This window comes from Gadus macrocephalus, chromosome 11, assembly GCF_031168955.1.
Source record: "Gadus macrocephalus chromosome 11, ASM3116895v1".
Lineage (NCBI taxonomy): Eukaryota > Metazoa > Chordata > Actinopteri > Gadiformes > Gadidae > Gadus > Gadus macrocephalus.
The window spans coordinates 15,253,288-15,273,700 of NC_082392.1; the positions used below are offsets into that span (position 1 = coordinate 15,253,288).

At 46.4% G+C, this 20,413-nt stretch overlaps 1 protein-coding gene across 6 annotated transcripts; it reads right to left on the minus strand.

Moving 5' to 3' along the window:
* Positions 1-6,873: 6,873 nt before the first annotated feature.
* Positions 6,874-19,652, minus strand: fbxl4 (F-box and leucine-rich repeat protein 4). 6 transcript variants are annotated; one of them, XM_060064821.1, is made up of 9 exons: positions 18,938-19,646; positions 17,885-18,552; positions 16,001-16,352; positions 14,791-15,035; positions 13,731-13,944; positions 10,823-10,894; positions 10,479-10,603; positions 9,819-10,006; positions 6,874-9,466 (listed from the first exon to the last, which is right to left on the minus strand). In XM_060064821.1, the coding sequence occupies exons 2-9, from the start codon at positions 18,379-18,381 to the stop codon at positions 9,303-9,305; spliced, it is 1,857 nt and encodes a 618-aa protein (XP_059920804.1). In that variant the 5' UTR covers positions 18,382-18,552; positions 18,938-19,646; the 3' UTR covers positions 6,874-9,302. The 6 variants fall into 6 exon arrangements, with proteins under 6 accessions (XP_059920804.1, XP_059920801.1, XP_059920803.1 ...); XM_060064818.1 differs by having other exon boundaries at positions 9,323-10,006; positions 18,938-19,090; positions 19,496-19,645; XM_060064820.1 differs by having other exon boundaries at positions 9,323-10,006; positions 18,938-19,090; positions 19,525-19,643.
* Positions 19,653-20,413: the final 761 nt, after the last annotated feature.

The window sequence follows — 20,413 nt, forward strand, 5'->3', positions numbered from 1 at the left end:
AAGGAATTCATACTGCTCCAATGAGTACGAGCCTACTACAACAAACCATAGGGAACTCTGTCCTCGCGGTATTGGAATTCACCTCGTCCGGGGAGGAGGGGCGGGGGGTTGCTGCTGATCGCTTATTGATTGTATTTCAAGTAGTTCAAGCCTGCTGATGAATCGGGTCAAAACTGATAAAACACTTGCCAAATGCTTGGCAAAAAAACTAACAACGGCATTCAATTCATCACCATATCCCAATGCCAAGCCCTCCATTAAAAAAAAAATGCTATTTTACAAGCATGGTTTCCAAACAACAGCAGGCCTATCGCGGCCTATGACACATGGATCCACAGGCCTGCTGTTGGGCACTAGGGCTATTTTGGGCTCGCTGACGGACCTCGGATCACTGGCGGCCCACTGAGTGTTCCTCACTGCCATTTTGATGCCTGGCGTCCCCAAAACGCCCTCCCCTGATCTCTAAAGAAGACAGTGGAGAGCGGCGGGACCCCATCATCCAGAGTGGGTCCCCGCGCCTTTCATCCGCTCACAAGCAGACGCAATTAATACCGCGTAACGTTAATTACACCTGGCTTTTTATTTAGGAGACATGAAATTTCCTGATTTTGCGCGAAAAATATTGTCATGGTGGCCTGGAGTTGAGTTGGCGGATATCTGGTACTCTAGTGCCATCTAGCGAGACCGTGATGATCCATGCGTGTCTTCGACGGATCTCTGTTGGCCATCAACAATCATTTGGAATTTACTTGATTCCCCCCGAATTATATTGAATATGGAGGTGGCATGGTGATGGGTAGACGTACCATTTCAATATAAAGAAAGTTTCAGCTTTGCGTATCATTCACAAAAGTTCACATTACATAGACCTCATTACATGATCTCGCTACAGGCTATTATTAATTAAACTCTATTCATTTAACATTAACGAATATAACGGGGTTGCCTTGCAGATTCATTCTCTAAGGAATGCACCATGAGAGCTTCGGACACGCACCCATTTATGGAGTTGTTGTTCTCTCCCAGACAATCCCTTTAGTTTGAACGCTCCCCTTTATATGACTCCCGAAACATCAGCCATCCAGACAAGACATGACGGAGGAGGTGGTGGTGCTTGTGAAGCTGCGGCATAAAAGAGGGCCTCTACGTCTCTACTCCCCGAACGGTCCGGGGCGGAGGCCGACATCACAGAGCAGCCGCACGATCTGGGTGTCAGCGGCAGCTGTTTGAAGTGTCTTTTACTGACTGATCTCTATCAGGTGAGCTCACCATCAGATTATTGTGGATTACTGCCTCCCCTCCATGTCCCTATACCCTGTCTGCATTAAGAATGAGGAGGGTCTATATGCTTTTAGGACTTGCTCTTTCTCCGTGTAAGGGGAGGATGTTACACAAGAACAATTACTTTTTTTAATGTTTGTTTTTGTTTTGTTTTCTAAAATAGAGGTCCCAGAAATAAAATAACATGGGTTTAAAAGTATCATTACACATCACGTTGGAAATAATTCCCTTCCTAAGGCAATGCCGCAAAAAAGGTAAAGGATTTAGTTTAAACATCTACATTTTTAACAACATAGATCAATGAAGTTGAAAGGATTTAAACCATAGTAACATGCATTCCAGAGGGAAAGAAAAAGTAAAACTGTCATTGGAAGTGATTGATTTAGCAGGAAATTGATTGCAACAGGTTCAAATTAATTAGGGTAATTAATGCATCCATAACTAAATCAATCACAACGGACCCTTTCTCGACGTTCGCAGTGAATTCCCCCACTAATCTTTTCTAGAGTAACCTCTTTTCTGAAGACGGGAAAGTCACTCACTCACCCATCCACCTCATTGTTTGCCCACACAACCACCCAGTCACCGAGGTACAAACACCCCCCTCCCCACCCCCATCCCCTCCTGCACCCTCTAATTTGCAAGCGGCTAACAGTGATGTCGACTCAGGCTGAAAACGCAATTCCACCGTTTGACATTGTTGTTCTTCAACCTCCGTCAGAAACATCACAGCTAATTAGCCTATGCACACTTAAGTACACAAATGCGCGTGTGCATTCATTTGTAAACGAGTTATTGTTTAATTATAACTTTGCGTGAACTTTGCTGATCAGCGGGGCGAATCGTGTCTCCCCTTCAGTGCATAATTATTTAAGCTAATTGCTCAGCCTGTTTGTGAAACATGCTTCTGCCTCTGCAGGGCCTTCTTTACCATGGGCCTCTGAACAGCTCACTGCGATGGTTGCTTCGCTTATAGACTCTATAATATAGAGGATGGAAGGTCTGGGACGCACAACCCATGTTGCGGCTCACCGGTGAGACCATGGCATGGTAAAAAATAGGAACAGGATGACCTTCTCTGATTTGATATAACTTTATTTGTATCACTCCTGCGGCACTCCTTCACAGCAGTGTTGACCTGAACGACAGACTGTGATTGGTTGGTTTATCATCCTTGATGATCTTCTTCGGTACAAACAGAACTGGCCTCACTTATTCCAGAAGGCTGACTTGTAGGCTGCATCTGAGTGCATTGAGGTGCAGATGACCCCAAAGGTCAATTTAGTAATGTAGCATTTTAGGTAATCAACAATGTAACATAAACAATCATTAGACTGATTTAAATTATTTCCTACTACCAGAGAAATCGTAATTACCATTTTGGTCAAAGTCAAAGGAAACCTCTGTGTTTTGTGTTGTCTCGTAAATTTGCCTATCCATTTGTGTGTGTGTGTGTGTGTATGTGTGTGTGTGTGTGTGTGTGTGTGTGTGTGCGTGCGTACGTAGAATCATGCTTGTGTCTGTGTGTGTGTGTGTGTGTGTGTGTGTGTGTGTAAGGGATGAGAGGTGAGCTATATCTTTGCCACGGCATTCTCCAATAACACACCACAAAAATGGTGTGGAATGAGCAGCGAAAACCCATAAAATTCAACAAGGGTGTCTCCGTGTGCAGTAGCGTGTGTGCCAGGAGAAACCGGAGTAGAAACACCTCACCGCCACATAATGACGGGTGCCATGGCGGTGAGGCCTGCCCCCGGGCCGGGCTGAGGGCTGTCTTGTGCCCCGTCTGGGGTAGGATGAGATCTTGGCAACAGACGGGAGACCGTGTCCCGTCACGTTCCTCATTCACGGCGGATTCCTGTTGATCCCGGAGAAGCTGAAGGGCCGCACGCACCGCAGCCTCTTCAGGACGAGTACAGGGGCCCCCCGCTCTCTCAGGGAGAGACGCTGTGTTTGTGTGTGTGTGTGTGTGTGTGTGTGTATGTGTGTTAGATGTTGAGGTGTGACCGGCCCCTAAGGATGTGTGTGTGTGTGTGTGTGTGTGTATTTGTGTTAGATGTTGAGGTGTGGCCGGCCCCTAAGGATGTGTGTGTGTGTGTGTGTGTGTGTGTGTGTGTGTGTGTGTGTGTGTGTGTGTGTGTGTGTGTGTGTGTGTGTGTGTGTGTGTGTGTGTGTGTGTGCGTGTGTGTGTGTGTGTGTGTGTGTGTGCGTGTGCTCTATAATAATTTGATGTGTAGGTTAGGTACTAGCTCCTAGGAATCCACCCTCTGGAAGCCTTCCTGGTGAGTCTGAGGAGGATGAAGATGAGCTTGACCACGATGCAAACCTGGTATCCTCGCCGTACTCATGATATAATATTTACATAATTGGTTTGGGTCGCACTACATGCGGATGGGTTGTTTGAGACTTCAGTTCTAGGGTATCGGTGGGTTGGGTTTGGGGTTTGGTTCTAAATTCTAGGTTAGGGTTAAGGGTTCTCATCTGAGGGGTTTGGGGGTTTGGTTTCTTCGCTCTAGGGTTGGGGTTAGGGTTAGGATTTCTGTGGGTTGGGTTCGGGGTTTTGTTTTCAGTGATAGTGTTGGTGTTAGGGTTAGATTTGTTGTGGGTTGAGCTCTAGGGTATAGTATTCAGTTCTAGGGTTAAGGGTTCTCATTGGCGGGGTTTGGGGGTTGGTTTCTCTGCTCTAGGGTTGGGGTTAGTGGTTTCTACTGTGGGGGCTAGAGGTTTTTAGTTTTCAGTTCTAAGGTGAGGTTAGGGTTTTGAGAAAGGATAGAGTTGGGATCAGGGTTAGGTAAAGGGTTTGCTTTCGGGGTTAGGGTTGGATTTCAGATAGGTTAAATTTTATTTTTGAGTTGGAGTTAGGGGTTTAGTTTTTTTTTTTTGTCTTAATATGAGGGGTTTTTTCACTGAATCTTTTATCTTGACATTATTGTTCCTGCCTTCTTTTTTCTCAAACTCTTATTTCTTGATTTTCCATTAATGTCAATATTTTGGTATATTTTGTCCTCCTCATCTTATTTCTTTCACCCTTATGTCTCGATTTTCTCGATAACTCAATCTATCCATCTTTTTCCTATTTTTTGCGTTTTCCCTCATTCTTTTTTCATATTTCATTCTCTCCTCCATTCATATTTCATTCTCTCAATCTTTCTTCGCTCGCCCGTTTAATTTTTTTTGTTTATTCTCTCCATAATTTGGCTCATATTTTCTTCTTTACTCTCCATAACTTTCACCCCACAATTCTTCCTTTATTTTTTCCTTCACCATTTTCTTTCTCTCACTATTCTTTCTTGGTTCTTCGTACTCTCCATTTACCAAGATTTTTCAAGATTTTTCAGTCTCTCCATTATTTTCCTAATGCATCGTCTTTTGCTCCCTTTTGTTTGGTATCTTGTCTCCTGAGTCCTCTCCATGTTTTTTTCTCACCGTTTTTTTTATTTTGTTGTCTACATAAATAGCTCTCTGGTGTTGTAGATTTTCTCCATTATGTTGCTCTCTCTGATACTTCTAGATGTCTTGTTTTCTGTTTGATTTATCTCCCTCTTTTTGATAACATCTTTTCTATCTCTCTCTTATTTTCAAAATGTTCTCCTATGTATAGATTTTCTCATTATGTTCATACATTGTCACTGTTTGTTATACATTTTATAGATTTCCCATCCTCCAATTTCTTTCTCTCACACTACATTTGTACTCTCCACAATTTTTAACACCCCCTCCCCTTGATGTCTCCATATTGTTTCTCTCACTTTTTGTCTTGATTATCTATTTTTTTCTACGTTTATCGTTCTTTCCATCTTCTTCTCTCGCATTTGTCCAGCTTTCTAGTCCTCCATAATCGTTCTCACTGTTTTTATTAGCAATTTCTTGCTCTCACAATTAGGGTTAGTTATTTTTCTCTCCATCTTTTCTCACCCTTTTTTTGTTTATTTTCTCAACTTTCTTATTCTCTCTGTCTGGAACCAAATGCTAAGATTGAAACCAATCCTAACCCTGAAACTGAAAAACAAAATCCTGTAACCCGACCCATTGAAACCACCAACTCTAACTCTTTAATTGAAAGTGAAACCATAAAACTCAAACGATGAAGAGGAATCAATAACCCTAACACCAAACCCAAGAACCAAACACAAAACCTGAAGAGTAAACCCTGACTCTAACACCAAACCCTACAATCAAAACAAAACTGTAAGAGTAAACCCACAGCCTCATACAAAACCTGAGTACCAGAAACAATAACTTAAGAAGAAACCCTAACCCTAATACCAATATTGTAATGGGATTAGTTTTGTTTTAGGTGTTGTTTATAGCCCAGGACAGGACAGGCCCCTGAGGTCCCGAGGGTCCTGAAGAACGACCAGGGAATGGATACCCTGGTGCGTGACAGTAGACCGGCTCTTGCTCCTTTCCACAATGTGACTCCTCTACGTACAGCTCGCCCCCTCTTGGTTCTCCATCTTCATTCTAAACACTGGTCTTCATCATTCTAATCAGCACTGTGTGTCATCACAATAAGGAGCTGTGATTGGTCTCTTCAAACCTTACCTATTAAATAGTGTTCTCTATATTTTGAGGAGTAAAACAAGAGTTTTGTCTTAAAATGGTCAGTTCCAAAAACAGTTATCAGGCTTCTTTAAAGGGAAGAGCAATCCCCCCCCCCCCCCCCCCCCCCACACACACACACACACACACACACACACACACACACACACACACACACACACACACACACACATACATGGGAAGGAGAGAAACCGACAGACATAGTAGAAATAAATAAATAAATAAAACAAACCATGTATAATCTGGTTGATTAATGGGTCAGGAGCAACATTTCCATCTGTAGCCTACCATACATTCTCCAACACATTCATCACACGCTGTAAGGTCCTGAAATAATACTAATAATACAAAATAAAAACTAATTGCAGCTGTGCACCCTCCTGGTGGATATATATGGGCTTCATACATAAGGATGATGGGTGGGAAGCCAGCGCCTCCGCAGAGCCAGGGAAAGCCTCCATGAATCACGCTGTGCGAAGGCCCCGGTTGTACCGCGGCAGCCCGCCTTGGTGGCGGAGAGAAGCAATCATCAGGGAGCCAGTCCAAATGAATACTTCAGCCGAGGCCGCCTCGTTCTCCGTCATTAGGGCACATTACAGGGCCACAATATACATCATTAAACCAGGCATAAACAATTAATTAAAACGCTGTTAAGGAAGACAAGCCAACGCCACGTCTCCCTGCGGTATTAATAGGCAGTTAAACGGCGGAGGGTTAAACCAAAAGGGATAATTCCGCAACACGCTCCTTGAAGTTACTCATGCGGACCATAAAGGCTTCCCCGTCGTTCTGGGGTCTGGAGACGGTTCACTCTGTGGAGCCTAATCACATGAGCTCTGCCTAAATACACCAAGCCTATTAGCAAGCTACTTGTGTATGATATGCACTTAACCTTTAGGACAATGTTTTGAGGAACATCAGCATACAAACCAATTAAATCAATACATTTGTTAAGTAAGAGTCCTTTTTAATCAAGTCCAGTGGAAGCATTTGGCATTAGAGTAAAGAATTAGACATAGACCAAAGAAGCAGAATCAGTCTTCGGCCTTGCGTTTATTTAAAATCCGGCAAACATTGAAGCACCCATATTTCTTCAGAATTGTGGCACAACCTTTGTACTTCAGTTGCCTCAATCTTCTCAGTTCAATCATTTTAAGCTAACACACTACAGCATTGACATCGCAGGAAGGCGCATAACTAGGTATCCTGCAGATGGCCCAACCCTAATACCACAACTGAATTATAACCAACCATATTCATGGCAATCAAAACCAAAATAAATGGCAACATGAAATAAAATATTTTTTAACACTTATATTGACCAGCTAGGTTTTGTTTCTGACAATAACAGATTTATTTTAAAGGAGGTGCTATGTTACCAAATACAGCAATATTAGTGGTTGACGGTCAACCAAAACAAACGATTAAAAAAGCTCTTTCAGCAATATTCTTTAGAAAACCTAATTGGAAAGAAATCATGTTTTATTGTCCAAACTGAAGACATTTTACCTAAAATTCCAGAAACATAGTTTTCTTTTTTTTTAAATCGATAACATAAAAAATGCTGAAGGCAGAGGCCTATAACACAGCCGCAACTTTAAAGGACAAAGTATTAAAAGAGAGTGGTACAAAGATATGTTGCATATTAATTACGATGGCCATGAGCAAGGCCTATAAATATAGCTGTGGTGCTTAGGCCAAGGTTTTTCAGATTACTTTGGTTGAACGCCATGAAAGCAAAGCACCTCACCTCACAACAATCAATAACACAGACATTCCAACACATTCACCCAGAAACATAAGGCACAAGTACAATTCCCATTCTAACTAGCAAGTGCTCGAAAGCAAAATTCAAGTATTTGCAAAGTTTTTCCTCAAGCACTTTTGCACTGCAAATGCGGCTTAATATTATAACACAATCAATAATTAACCATGGACAACATTTATGGTTTTTTTTGTCGTGTTTTTTTTTAACAATGGTACAATAACTGTATGTGTTTACACCAACATATAGTGACGTCACCCTTCATCTTTCAGCTACATCAGAGCTAACCACTGATAGGACTAAGAATTGAAACATGGAGGAATTTGTTGAGCTAAATCAACGGAAGGTCAGCCTCTGTTCTGCTGGTTCCCGGATGAAAACTAAAAGTAGGCTGTGTAAAAAATAAATACAAATGAAACGCTTACCCTGAGTACCAGGACAATTATAAAGGTTGAATATTTACACTTGAGTGTGAAGCTCACACTGAACTATACACATTTTTGCAGCACGTCATTCCGTCACCAGTTGGCCATTTCCGCATAGGAGGGCAGCCTGTGGCTTGAGTACAACAACAAGCAAGCTTGGATGGCCCACAGCTGATGGCATGGGACCAAACGTGCAGGGTTTAAACATAACCCAGGAATATGAAGACTTAGGTCCAGTCCTATTCTCCTGCACTGCTCTTCAGGCGGACAGGTGAAATACATTTCAACCAAGCACAACCAAATGTTGAATGAGGCTGGGCCTGTATAATTACATGACATAACATTTTTTACAAATGTAGGTATCCGTGTGTTGGTTCAATCCAATATAGTGACTTGAGTTAGTTTGATAGGACAGTGGCCAATAGGGATGAGTCGGTCGCGACCGATTCGTTCACAACGAACGAATCCCGAAGGTGAACGACCAGAACTGGTTCCCCAAATACAAGAGAACTGGTTCTTTGATTCTTTTTTTAAAGTGAACTGAACTGAAAGAACTGATTCCCGGAAAAGAATCGTTTTGCCCATCCCTAGTGGCCAATATAGTTGATCAATGATTTTCCAAGAGATGGTACTGATGCCTTGAGAAGAGACTGATCGGCATATATACATTTCAAAATAAAAGATATGCTGGACTTCTAAAATCCTTGCATAGTATATAACTGAACTGAACTCGCAAGCAATTTAAGAGGTTATGCGTAGTAACAACCCCCAATTACTTAAAGGATGCACAAATAGTCTCACATTTATCATTATAATCATGGTCACATTGATCAACCTGCTTACCAACAGCCCACAGAGTCTGGCCTGCGTTTTCACAGGAGGCTTCCAATAAAATTAAAACCGGATAGTGGTTAACAAGGCAACACTTCCATCCTTGTTCCGTTTGGCAAAAAAAAGAAGTGAAATCAAGCAGATTGTCAGCCTTCCCCTTATTTAAAACGCAAATCCGTCCAAACCAATAGTTCTATGACTTTGAAAGGGTGGGGGGGGGTGTCTGACAGCAGTTTAAGTTCAGCTGCCTCCTCCACCCGCTGATCACGGATAACGCCTCGGAACCCCTGACAGGAGCGAACCTCTCCTCCAATATCTAACATGACCTGTGACGTCTTGATTAAATCCTTTGTTCGCTATCTGGCTAACCAGCAGTCACCGGCCCCATTCTCCGTCTCTGCATGGCCGGTGTGCAGCGCGAGAGGGGAAGCCAGGGGTCATTGTGTGAAGCTCTTCTTGATGGCGACTTTAGGGAAGAGGGCCGAGAGCTCCTGGACAATGCGGTTGTCCAGCTGGGAGCAGAAGGACACGTCCAGCAACAGCAGCTTGGGACACGACTGCAGCAGCTTCTTCAGGGCATGTGGACTCACCATCCTGGTGCCTGGACCGTCAACACAGGATGATGAAGAGAGAGAGATAGGGATAGAAAGACAGAGAGACGGGCCGAGACAGAAACAGGGAGGTAAAGAGGGACAGAGACGGACAGGATGCAGAGATAGAGAGCGAGAAAGATTCAAATAGGGTGACAGACAGTCAGCCAGGGAGTGATAGAGACAGACACAGATGGAGACAGAGAGGAAGAGACGGACAGACCAAAAAAGAGAGATAAAGAGACCATGAACCTAAAGACGATGACCACGGTGGTCCTGTGTCTCTCCCTTGGCTGAAGCGAACCATTAAAACCGTTAACGTAACCACCCATTGGTACTGGAGGCTTGGAGTACACAGCCTACCCAGGATGTCGAGGTGCTGCAGCGAGGGGCAGTTGGCGGCCAGCTCCTCCAGGTCCGCGTCACACACGGTGCGGTTGGCGGTGAGGAAGAGCTTGCGCAGTCGGGGCAGTTTGCGCGCCAGGTGCTGGAAGCATCCGGAGCTGCTCTGAAGCGTGGGGCACCAGCCCAGGTCCAGCTCCTCCAGCATCCTGACAGGGGGGCAGATGGGGGGAGAGCATCTAGTTTTACAGAGAGTTAAGGCAGAATAAACAGAGGCTTGGGTGGTCCCACTCTCCGCTGCCCTGCGGGCGTCATAGAGGACGTCCAGCCTTAGGGGTGGTCAATCCTTTGCAGACCAGCCAGCCCCTTCTTACTGACCCAAACGCATAAAGAATCAAAATAATAGTATTATTTATAACAATAATAATAAAAGCAACTGTTCTTCTGCCATGCATGGTTATTTTATCTGGCGTCACTCCGGGGCGTTTTCCTGGGGCCGTGGGCCGTGGCGGGGAGGGGGGGTGTCGTCTTTTGGGGAACCAACCCCATTTTAGGTCCTGCATTACAGGCTCTGCACAGAGCAGTCGTGCTCTGGTCTCACGGCTGCGGGTCGTCTCGGACGGGGCTAAGGGGCAGCGAGTGATGGACAGAGTCTGGAGGTGCCTGGTGAACGAGCCCCACCTGCAGCCGGAGACCAGCTCGGCCAGGCCGCGGTCCGTCAGGTTGCGGCAGCGCCACAGGTCCACCGAGCGCAGGGAGTAGCAGCGGCTGCTCAGCATGCTGGCCACTACGTCGTAGTCCTCGATCTGGGGTTCCCCACACACGCACACACGCACGCACACACACGTTAACATTAGCGGTGGTGGGGGTGATAGGACAGGTATATGTAGATTTACATGTACACATGGAATGCTTGAGAAGCAAGCTATAGATGAAATGGAGCTCTGCTTTATATATGCTTCATATATCGGTACCACAATGAAGTAAAAAATCGAGTGAGCGTGCGTGTGTGTGTGTGAACCCACCCTAACACAGCTGCCCAGGTTGAGGTGTCTCAGCTCCGTACAGAAGGTCAGGATGTTCAGTATGGCGGTTTGCTGCAGCATCCAAAAAACAAAGCAAGAAGACAGAAAAAGGGAAAACAAGTTTGGTTGGAGAGTGTTGATCGACAGCAAGCATTTCCAATCCCTGGTGTTTTGGGATTAATGTCGATTTTTTTATTTAAATTTGGAGAAAGGCTCATCCATCGAGACACACTGTACATATGTAGCAAAAGTTTAGTCAGGAAGACGACATTCCCCTTCTGGTTATCATCGCTCTATGTTGGTTTCTTAATTTCCACGCAGTCATCGCAGTCTCCTCACAACAATCAGGGCCTGGCGCACCAACAGCCGGGCTATTACACGCAAACGGCCGGTGTTTACATTAACATCTCTCAATCATGCTTGACGCTTTTCTGTTGATGAATTGAGTCTCGTTGCAGCCCTCCTCCCGCCTCTTCATGTCCGGCACTAAGCGCCACCCGTCTACGGAGAAAGAGACGGCGTCCTCCAGGGCCAAGGACCTCCGTCCATACTCACACCACCCCCACCACCAGCGTCTAGACACCGTCATTCATCTCCCAGCATACTTCATGCATCCTGGACCCTGAAGAATAATTTGATGGTGTCCAATGCCTAAATGTGTTGTCAATACATTTTGTGGTTTGTCTTGAATACTAGTCTCTCATGATTGAAATACAAATATTAGGGATTTAGCTAATTATTGTATGCAGCAATTATTTTGCCAGGGATCATTTCAAGCATGAATTGATCGCCAATCCCAATTTTCTAGGGCCCAAAGTGAGTCTTAAACGTGCTTGCCTTGTCTAATAATTTCCTTCATGAACCACGTTGGGCATTCCTACGAGATAAATGACAAACAATAAACTGGTGGTCAAAGTCATAATCATTCATTTTCCATCAATCTGCTAATCGTTCCAACACTTGTATACACACATTCCCTGCATCCAAACGCCAATGGCAACATACTAAACTGCAGGGAAAGGCTCCGGGTCTCCCCATCCGTTTACATTGAATAACGAGACAACAACCTATGCCTTCTTCCACAATCCTTTCTACCCAGAGGGCTGTTGCTATTGTTCCCCTCCTGCTCACACACTCAGCAGGGCCAGGGACCTCTGCACCGGCTGTGTGATAAGAAGAAAGACAAGGATTCAGCACGCAAATGCAGACACATGTGCCTCTAATGCCGGCGCAAGGTGTCAGGCCTGACGCTCCTCAGTGAAAGCTGCTTGTTGTGTGTGTGCATGTGTGTGTGTGTGTGTGTGTGTGCGCAAGTGGCACACGCACCTGTGTTTGGGGTCTGTGTTGGGCATCTCGCTAAGAGCTGCACTGCTGCACGCAAGCTATTTAATTAGAGGGGTGACAGGCTAACGACAGCTGAGTTGTCAGGGCATCCGTACAGGCACGCGTACACACACACACACAGAAATGAACACATACTAATTCACAAAGAAAGAAAAATACGCATTTATACACACATATACTTGTGTGTTCCCCCCCCCCACACACACACACACAGAATAAAACACACACTTATACACACACAAACACACACACACACACACAGACACACACACACACTCGCCTAGCTGTCGGTCTCAGAAAACAACAACTCTGAGCACGCTCCTTCAGCTCCAGTGCAGAAACCCTACACCACCCATCCTCTGCTCCTCCAGCCCGCAACCCAAAACACGACAAGCAGCCGAGAAATGCTGAGGTGGGTGAAGATGAAGAACTTAAACGGGACGGCTGTTTTCATTGTTTTCTTTTCGCACAGGCATGACTGGACATGAAGGTGGTAACGCTGGGTCCCCGGGACAACAGGTAACCAAGGTCTCGTTACAAATAACATCAGAGGCTTCGCAGCGGCCCTAACGCCAGCCCCAACACCACTACTCTATTACAGTGCTAGCCACGACGGCTACCTCCATCTCAGTGTGTGCTACTACAGTGCTAGCCACGACGGCTACCTCCATGTCAGTGTGTGCGCTACAGTGTTAGCCACGACGGCTACCTCCATCTCAGTGTGTGCGCTACAGTGCTAGCCACGACGGCTACCTCCATCTCAGTGTGTACTACTACAGTGCTAGCTACGACGGCTACCTCCATGTCAGTGTGTGTTCCTACAGTGCTAGCCACGACGGCTACCTCCATCTCAGTGTGTGCTACTACAGTGCTAGCCACGACGGCTACCTCCGTGTCAGTGTGTGTTCCTACAGTGTTAGCCACGACGGCTACCTCCATCTCAGTGTGTACTACTACAGTGTTAGCCACGATGGCTACCTCCATGTCAGTGTGTGCGCTACAGTGTTAGCCACGATGGCTACCTCCATGTCAGTGTGTGTTCCTACAGTGTTAGCCACGACGGCTACCTCCATCTCAGTGTGTACTACTACAGTGCTAGCCACGACGGCTACCTCCATCTCAGTGTGTGCTACTACAGTGCTAGCCACGACGGCTACCTCCATGTCAGTGTGTGTTCCTACAGTGCTAGCCACGACGGCTACCTCCATGTCAGTGTGTGTTCCTACAGTGTTAGCCACGACGGCTACCTCCATCTCAGTGTGTACTACTACAGTGCTAGCCACGACGGCTACCTCCATCTCAGTGTGTGCTACTACAGTGCTAGCCACGACGGCTACCTCCATGTCAGTGTGTGTTCCTACAGTGCTAGCCACGACGGCTACCTCCGTGTCAGTGTGTGTTCCTACAGTGCTAGCCACGACGGCTACCTCCGTGTCAGTGTGTGCGCTACAAAAAGGTGAGCTGCGCGGATTACCTCAATCTCGGTGTGAGCTATAACAAGTTGAGCAGCGACGGCAACCTCCATCTCAGGGTGAGCTATAACAAGGGGAGCCGCGCGGGTTACCTCTATCTTGGTGCGGTATAGCACCAGGCGACGGAGGCGTGTCAGCTTGGAGATGTGGGTGAAGGCCTGGGGGTGGAGCCGGTCACACGAGGACAGGTTGAGCTCCTGCAGCCCCGGGCAGGTCTGGGAGATGACCTCTAGGCAGGCCTCCGTCAGGAAGTGGCAGCAGGACAGCTCCAGAGACACGAGGCTGGGGCCACACGCCTTCATGAAGCTGGGGGGGGCAGAGGGAGGTAGAGAGAGAGAGTGAGTGACTCCCACTGATAGAGGGTAGGTGTTGTCAATAGAATACACATCACATGAAATTGATTTAAGCCTATGCCTTAAGGGTTTGGGACAAAGGCTTAATAATAATAATAAATTAAATGTATATAGCGCTTAATATGGTACTCTAAGACGCTTTACATATTGCCCTATCAAAAACTATGTAAGACAGACTAGGAATAAAAGACTAGTGGACTATTAGGGGTTGAGGGATAATATCGACTCACGTAAGAATGGCGATCCTTATCTATGATTCTGTACCAATTCACAACTCCCCCCCCTCCCCAATTATTTTCCTCTTTTATTTTGTCTTAGGTTTGCCTTTGTGTGTTAACTTTACTGCAATCAGTTGATATAACCTTTTCAAATATTTCAACCTAATCTTAGACATACTTTAGTCTGCCTTCACACCGCCACCAATATTACCTTATTTAACACCATTAGTAAATATGAACACCATTACTTAAGTCAACATGAACACCATTAGTAAATGAAAAAAAGTTCATTAGGTAGCTGTTAATTAACTGTTATTTGCTTATTACTGCATTAACTAATGTTTATTCATGGTTCATTCAAGGATAATGGCTATTTCATGTACCCTTATTGTAAAGTGTTATCAAAACATTTAAAATAAAATAATACAGTGTGCGAGTGTGTCTTCAGTGCGACTGTGTGTTTACATCCTCCTTCCAAAAAACAACATTTAGGGACACATCACCCCCCCCCCCCCCCTCCTCCACTCCAAGGTGACACCCCTTCAGGGTGTTCATCCCTATGACAACGCCCTGTCTCTGACCTGGTGAAGCCAGATGGGGTGAGGGCCCCACGGTTCCCCGTCCAGGAGAGGTTGAGGCGCTGGAGGAGGGAGCAGCGGCTCTGCAGGTGGCCCAGCGAGGCGTCACTCAGACGGGCCCAGTAGGGCTGCAGGCTCAGCTGGGTGTACTGGAGCGGGTCGCAGCAGTGCTGGTGCAGCAGCTTACAGCTCTGGGCCAGACGGCAGAGGTCCCGTAGGGTCAGGTGGCTCAGTATCAGCTGGATCAGCTACGGGGGTGCGTGTGTGTGTGTGTGTGTGTGTGTGTGTGTGTGTGTGTGTGTGTGTGTGTGTGTGTGTGTGTGTGTGTGTGTGTGTGTGTGTGTGTGTGTGTGTGTGTGTGTGTGTGTGTGTGTGTGTGTGTGTGTGTGTGTGTGTGTGTGTGGGAGGGAGAGATAGGATAGAAAGGGAATTGAACAAAAAAAATTAAACGCCTGACATACAAGGACAATGCAGGGAAACCATGCAAGAACATGTAAGGGCATCACAAGCACTGATGAAAAGTGTGATTAACAAGACTACTTAATTCTGCAGTCGTTTTAAGTGCTTGGAGCAGGCTGAATACGGTTGGTCTGGGCCAAACGCTGCTAATCACAGAGCACTGATACATGGACAAGGCGTGAGTATCTGCCAGTGATTCAGTCATTTTCCTTTATTTTTTTGTATTTTTCCTCCCCAAGAAGGCTACTATTGGTGTTTATTAGATTTAAAAGTAAGCGTGTCAACACTACACGTGAAGGAACGGCATCTTTGAACCTTTTGTAGCAAAAACAATAAGAAGGCAAAGAGGTGCGTGTGTGTATGAGTGGTACTGTAGAAGATAAACAACATGTGTTGCTCAACTCCATATCCGCTAACAGATAATAGCTGTATTGGGTTTCGAAACCAACACCGCCGTGACAAATAGTGCTAATGTCAGTGGTTTGAAGACGAGACAATATGGATAATATCAAGAGACCTGCCAAGGAGGGGTGTGTGATTTAGTGTGGGAAAAGGGTGTGTGGTGAGGGATTTGTGTGAGCGTATGTGTGTCTGTGTGTGAGAGAATGTGTGGGGGTTGTCCTCAAGGCAGGATAATGACTCTCTGCTCGCTCAAACGATCAAATGTCAAGGGCTGGCACAACCATGCGCGCGTGTGTGTGGGTCTGAAAACCCTCTCAATGCGGCCTCAATCTGGCAGCTTGTCTGCGATCACCTCGTACGGGAGTCGGTCGAAGTGGCCGTTGCCCGCGTTGGGCGGTTTCCCGTCGTCAACCTCGTCGTCGCCGCCATGCCTGAAGGCGGCCGCCATGTCGGCCAGCTCCTCGTCGCTGTCGCTGAGGTCGCCCACGCCGATGACGGGCATCTTGTAGAGGGGCAGGATGGGCCGCTCCCGCAGGCCCCGCAGGATGACGGCGTCCAGCTCCGTGTAGTACTGCTGCAGGGAGCTGTTGATCTCCAGCCGCAGCAGGTTGGTGGGGAAGCTGATCTGCCTGATGGCCGGCGAGAACTGGCGCGCCTGTGGGGTCAGAACCTTGGTGGGCTCCGCCGACCACAGCACCTCCCACCTGGTGGCGGTCGGCCGGGGGGGGAGAGGGGTAGAGAGAGCGAGAGGCGCTGGTCAAGCAAGACGGGGCTTTGTGGATGGGCCGTGGGTGGCGTGGTCGTGGGTGATGCATGTTGTGATGAACGCTTGGTAAGTCACAGTTGGTGCACGTGGTCAATGAGGTAGGGGGTGCGTTGGCCTGGGGTGCTCAAACGCCTTCCGTGTCTTTTGATTCCCTTGGTATTATAGATACTACGATTTTCTGTGGTGTAGAAAATCTTAGTGTCTCGTTATAAAGAAAATAACAAACCAGGAGAATAACAAATATTCCAACCTCTCTAAAGACAACTACTGGCGCATTTCCACTGCAGGGTGCGGAACGGATCGGATCGCAAAGGTGCGGGTCGGATCGCGTTTCCACCGCCAAAAGTGGGCGTGACCCGGACTTTGCCGTACCCGTTCCGACCCCATTCTAGGGACTCCTCCGTTGCGGTAGCCTCAAGGTATTATTCTTTACAATTAACATGTCGCGTAAAAAGCTTGCTTGGGCGAACAAGGAGGTGGAGGCGAGGTGGAGGCGATTGACATCCGGCCTACCACCAAGGGTACTGTCGGCAGTGGAAACGCAACCTCGGAACTGAGCTGGGCTATACTGCCCCCTCCCTACCGCCCCTTTGCGATCCGATCCGTTCCGCACCCTGCAGTGGAAACGCGGCATACTGCCGTGGAAGCATTGCAAGCCAGGAGTGATTATGTTAACCATGACACATCCATCCCAATCAATAGACTGTTAGCCCACAGTTCTCATTCTGTTTCTTTGAGGTATGTCGATTAAACCAGATATTGTTTTAAGCATGATGCATAGCATCTCAGAGGACCGGGGTAGACGCATCATTTTTGCATATTTGCACTTCAACGCAAACCAAAATGCCTGCGGTCTTTAATTGGCATGTATAACCTTGGTAACTATTGAGGAATGTTGCTTAATAGCAAATGAAAAAAGGAAGAAAATAACAAATTAATTGAAAGACCCTAATGAAAGCAGCCTAATGTGACTTCAAAATTGTTCATGTGTGGTTGCCATAGTAACGAAAATCCATTTTTATTTTTCAGATTTTGCTTTTCAATGACATAATCAGATCCATATTGCAGATTTTAAATGGATAACGAAATCAGAAAACTTTCTACAGTTACTAACATGATGGATAAATAGTTTGGATGAAAAAACATAATTGTTGTCTCAAACCAAACCCACTAGGTTGATTTATTAGCCTTCTTCTATGTAGCACAGCACATCCCTCTTAAATTAGGCATTTGCAGGGGTGGTGGTGATGATGACGGTAGAAAACATAAAAAACGAAATACGGACATGAAAAATATGATTCCTTTGAGTTTGTTAGCCAGCCTTTAGAAACAAATTCCAAAGCCTTCTGAGCCGTCTCCATGGCAACGATACAGCCAGACCTTAAAGCCCAATCTCATTATCATTCTAACTGGCTGGAGATGCGTCTCATAAAACGAGTACGATCCTACATGTGCGTTCCCCATTGTTACCTGACATCGGCAGGAGTGTTCTGGGAGAAAGGGTTCAGGTTGCAGGCCTGGATCTGCACGATGGCGCCCGGGTAGTAGGTCTCCAGCACCTCCACGGCCATGGGGTACACCGGCTCCTCGAAGGCCAGCTCGATGTAGTCCTGGCTGTGGAAGCCGCGGGGCGTGCGTCGGAAGCGCGGCGGCGCGCTGGCGCACTGCTCCCACCAGGTGCCATAGGCCCGGAACACGGCCGTCTGGGTGAAGTCCCCCGAGCTGGGGTACACGTTGGGCACCCCGGCCAGGTTCCACATGGTGTACGACATGCTGTTCTCGCTGCCGTAGTGCGAGCTGAAGTCCAGCACCTCCTTGGCGTACTGCTCCACCTCCAGGCTGACGGGCAGTGCGGTACGCTGGCCCGACTCCACCGCCCGCCGGCTGTTGAGCGCCTCGCCCCGCGTGCCGCTCCTGGAGCGCCGGCGCAGACATATATAGTAGAACATGCTCAGCAGGGTTAGCATAGGGAACACCGGGCCTGGGCGGCAGAGTCTGGGATGGAATGGGGGGGCGGGGGGGGGGAACACGAGGCTAGTAGGGGAAGGAGGCAGACACCTTCCGCCTACGGGAAGCAGGCTGGCTCAAACGGTCAGTGCCTATGAAGAGCGGGCGACAGGCCCGACGGCATGCATGACCTGTTGGTTAGACAGAGACGGACACCTAGATTAGTAAGAAGGGTAAGTTAGCGGTGCCTCTGTGTTCCTCAAAAGACAGAGTTACAGAAGAGGAAGTTCCAGTTATAATTCCAAACACCTGGGGACAACTCATCAAAGGGTTTCCATCAAGGCTACTTCAACATTAAACCAGATCAACCAAGATTAAAAAAAGATACAGAAATGACAGATAGCGAATGTGGGAAGGTTTGGATGTCAATTGTGGTAAAACACATCTGTTTAAATACTGCTAAGGAAGGCATTGGTGAGCATTCTCATTTTTAGTGCAATTGAAGATAATAATAATAATGGGAAAAAATATGCAATTCAATGCTATTGAAAGCTATGAAGATGATTTATTTCAAACCTGGCCAGATGATACCTATCCAGATGATTCCCAATGAAAGAGGACTGAGTGACCAAACAACTCGGAATTTCGAAAGTGTGTCTCAAATTTGGTTGTCAAAGCAGTATGTCAAGTGCATACAGGAGGGCTGGGTTTGCAGCACATCCTGGCTGCCTATAGAACATGAAGGGGCAGTCCAGTCTAATATTGTGATATAAGGAAGTGAATCAACCTATAAAAACAAATAGTTCCAAATTGGACTTTACACTTGCAAATATCAAACACCACAACACCCTAATGGGCTGTCACCAGGTGGTTGAACCTGTTCCTCTCACAACAGCGTATTCTTGTAAGGATTGTGATATTATGAAGGGCATTTACATTGGTACAGTACCAACAGGTGCTAGTTGACACGCACTACAATAGAACTTGGTCAGAAAATCAGTGGTGTCACATCAACACTAACAGGACCCCCGCTGAGCCGTCATAATACACGACCACAACCTGAGTGATTAGCATAGCTACGGTGAGCTAGCACTAGCAATACTCAACCACATGAAACATATGAAGCACATTTACGGTAAACGGAGATCAACGTGCCCAATTACAGAAAGAATGAGTCTCTTTTCCGTTCGTCGAATATTTTAACCATGGAAACTTAGTCTGTTTGTTCGGCCGGGTTCCACCGTTCTGTTCTCCGACACAGAAAAACATCAACATCCGGTGTAAGCGCAAAGGCTTGTGGGAATGGTAGTTCATTTATTTCACCATCAAAACCTTTTCTACTTCTTCATTTATTAACTGGCGGATCGGAAACCGATGCTTCTGTTTTCTGAATTATTAGTGTCATTTTAGGATGAAGCTTGTACTTTTTTTTTTATCAATGGAAGAGTGAAGGGCTTTTGTTTTCGAAAGCATCCTTTTGGGTAAGTAAATAATTAATTGAATTAACACCTTAAAAGCAATGACACACACACACACACACACACACACACACACACACACACACACACACACACACACACACACACACACACACACACACACACACACACACACACACACACACACACACACACACACTTTGTGGATGACATGATAAAGATAATTAAAACTTTCTAGAATGTCTCTCCTTTCAAAAATGGGTCATTGTGACCATGAGCTACTGTTATTTTATGCTTTGTAAAGGATTTTGGTTGCAAAACTATCAAACTCGAGAGAGAGAGAGAGAGAGAGAGAGAGAGAGAGAGAGAGAGAGAGAGAGAGAGAGAGAGAGAGAGAGAGAGAGAGAGAGAGAGAGAGAGAGAGAGAGAGAGAGAGAGAGAGAGAGACTTAAATATGGATTGATTAAAAAATAATTATATTTTTTCCTTGATCCAGGGTTTAGAGATTTATGGCTGAGGTAATAAAAGTAAAGAATCTCACATTATACGACTCCCCCCATTACACACACACACACGCACACACACACACACACACACACACACACACACACAC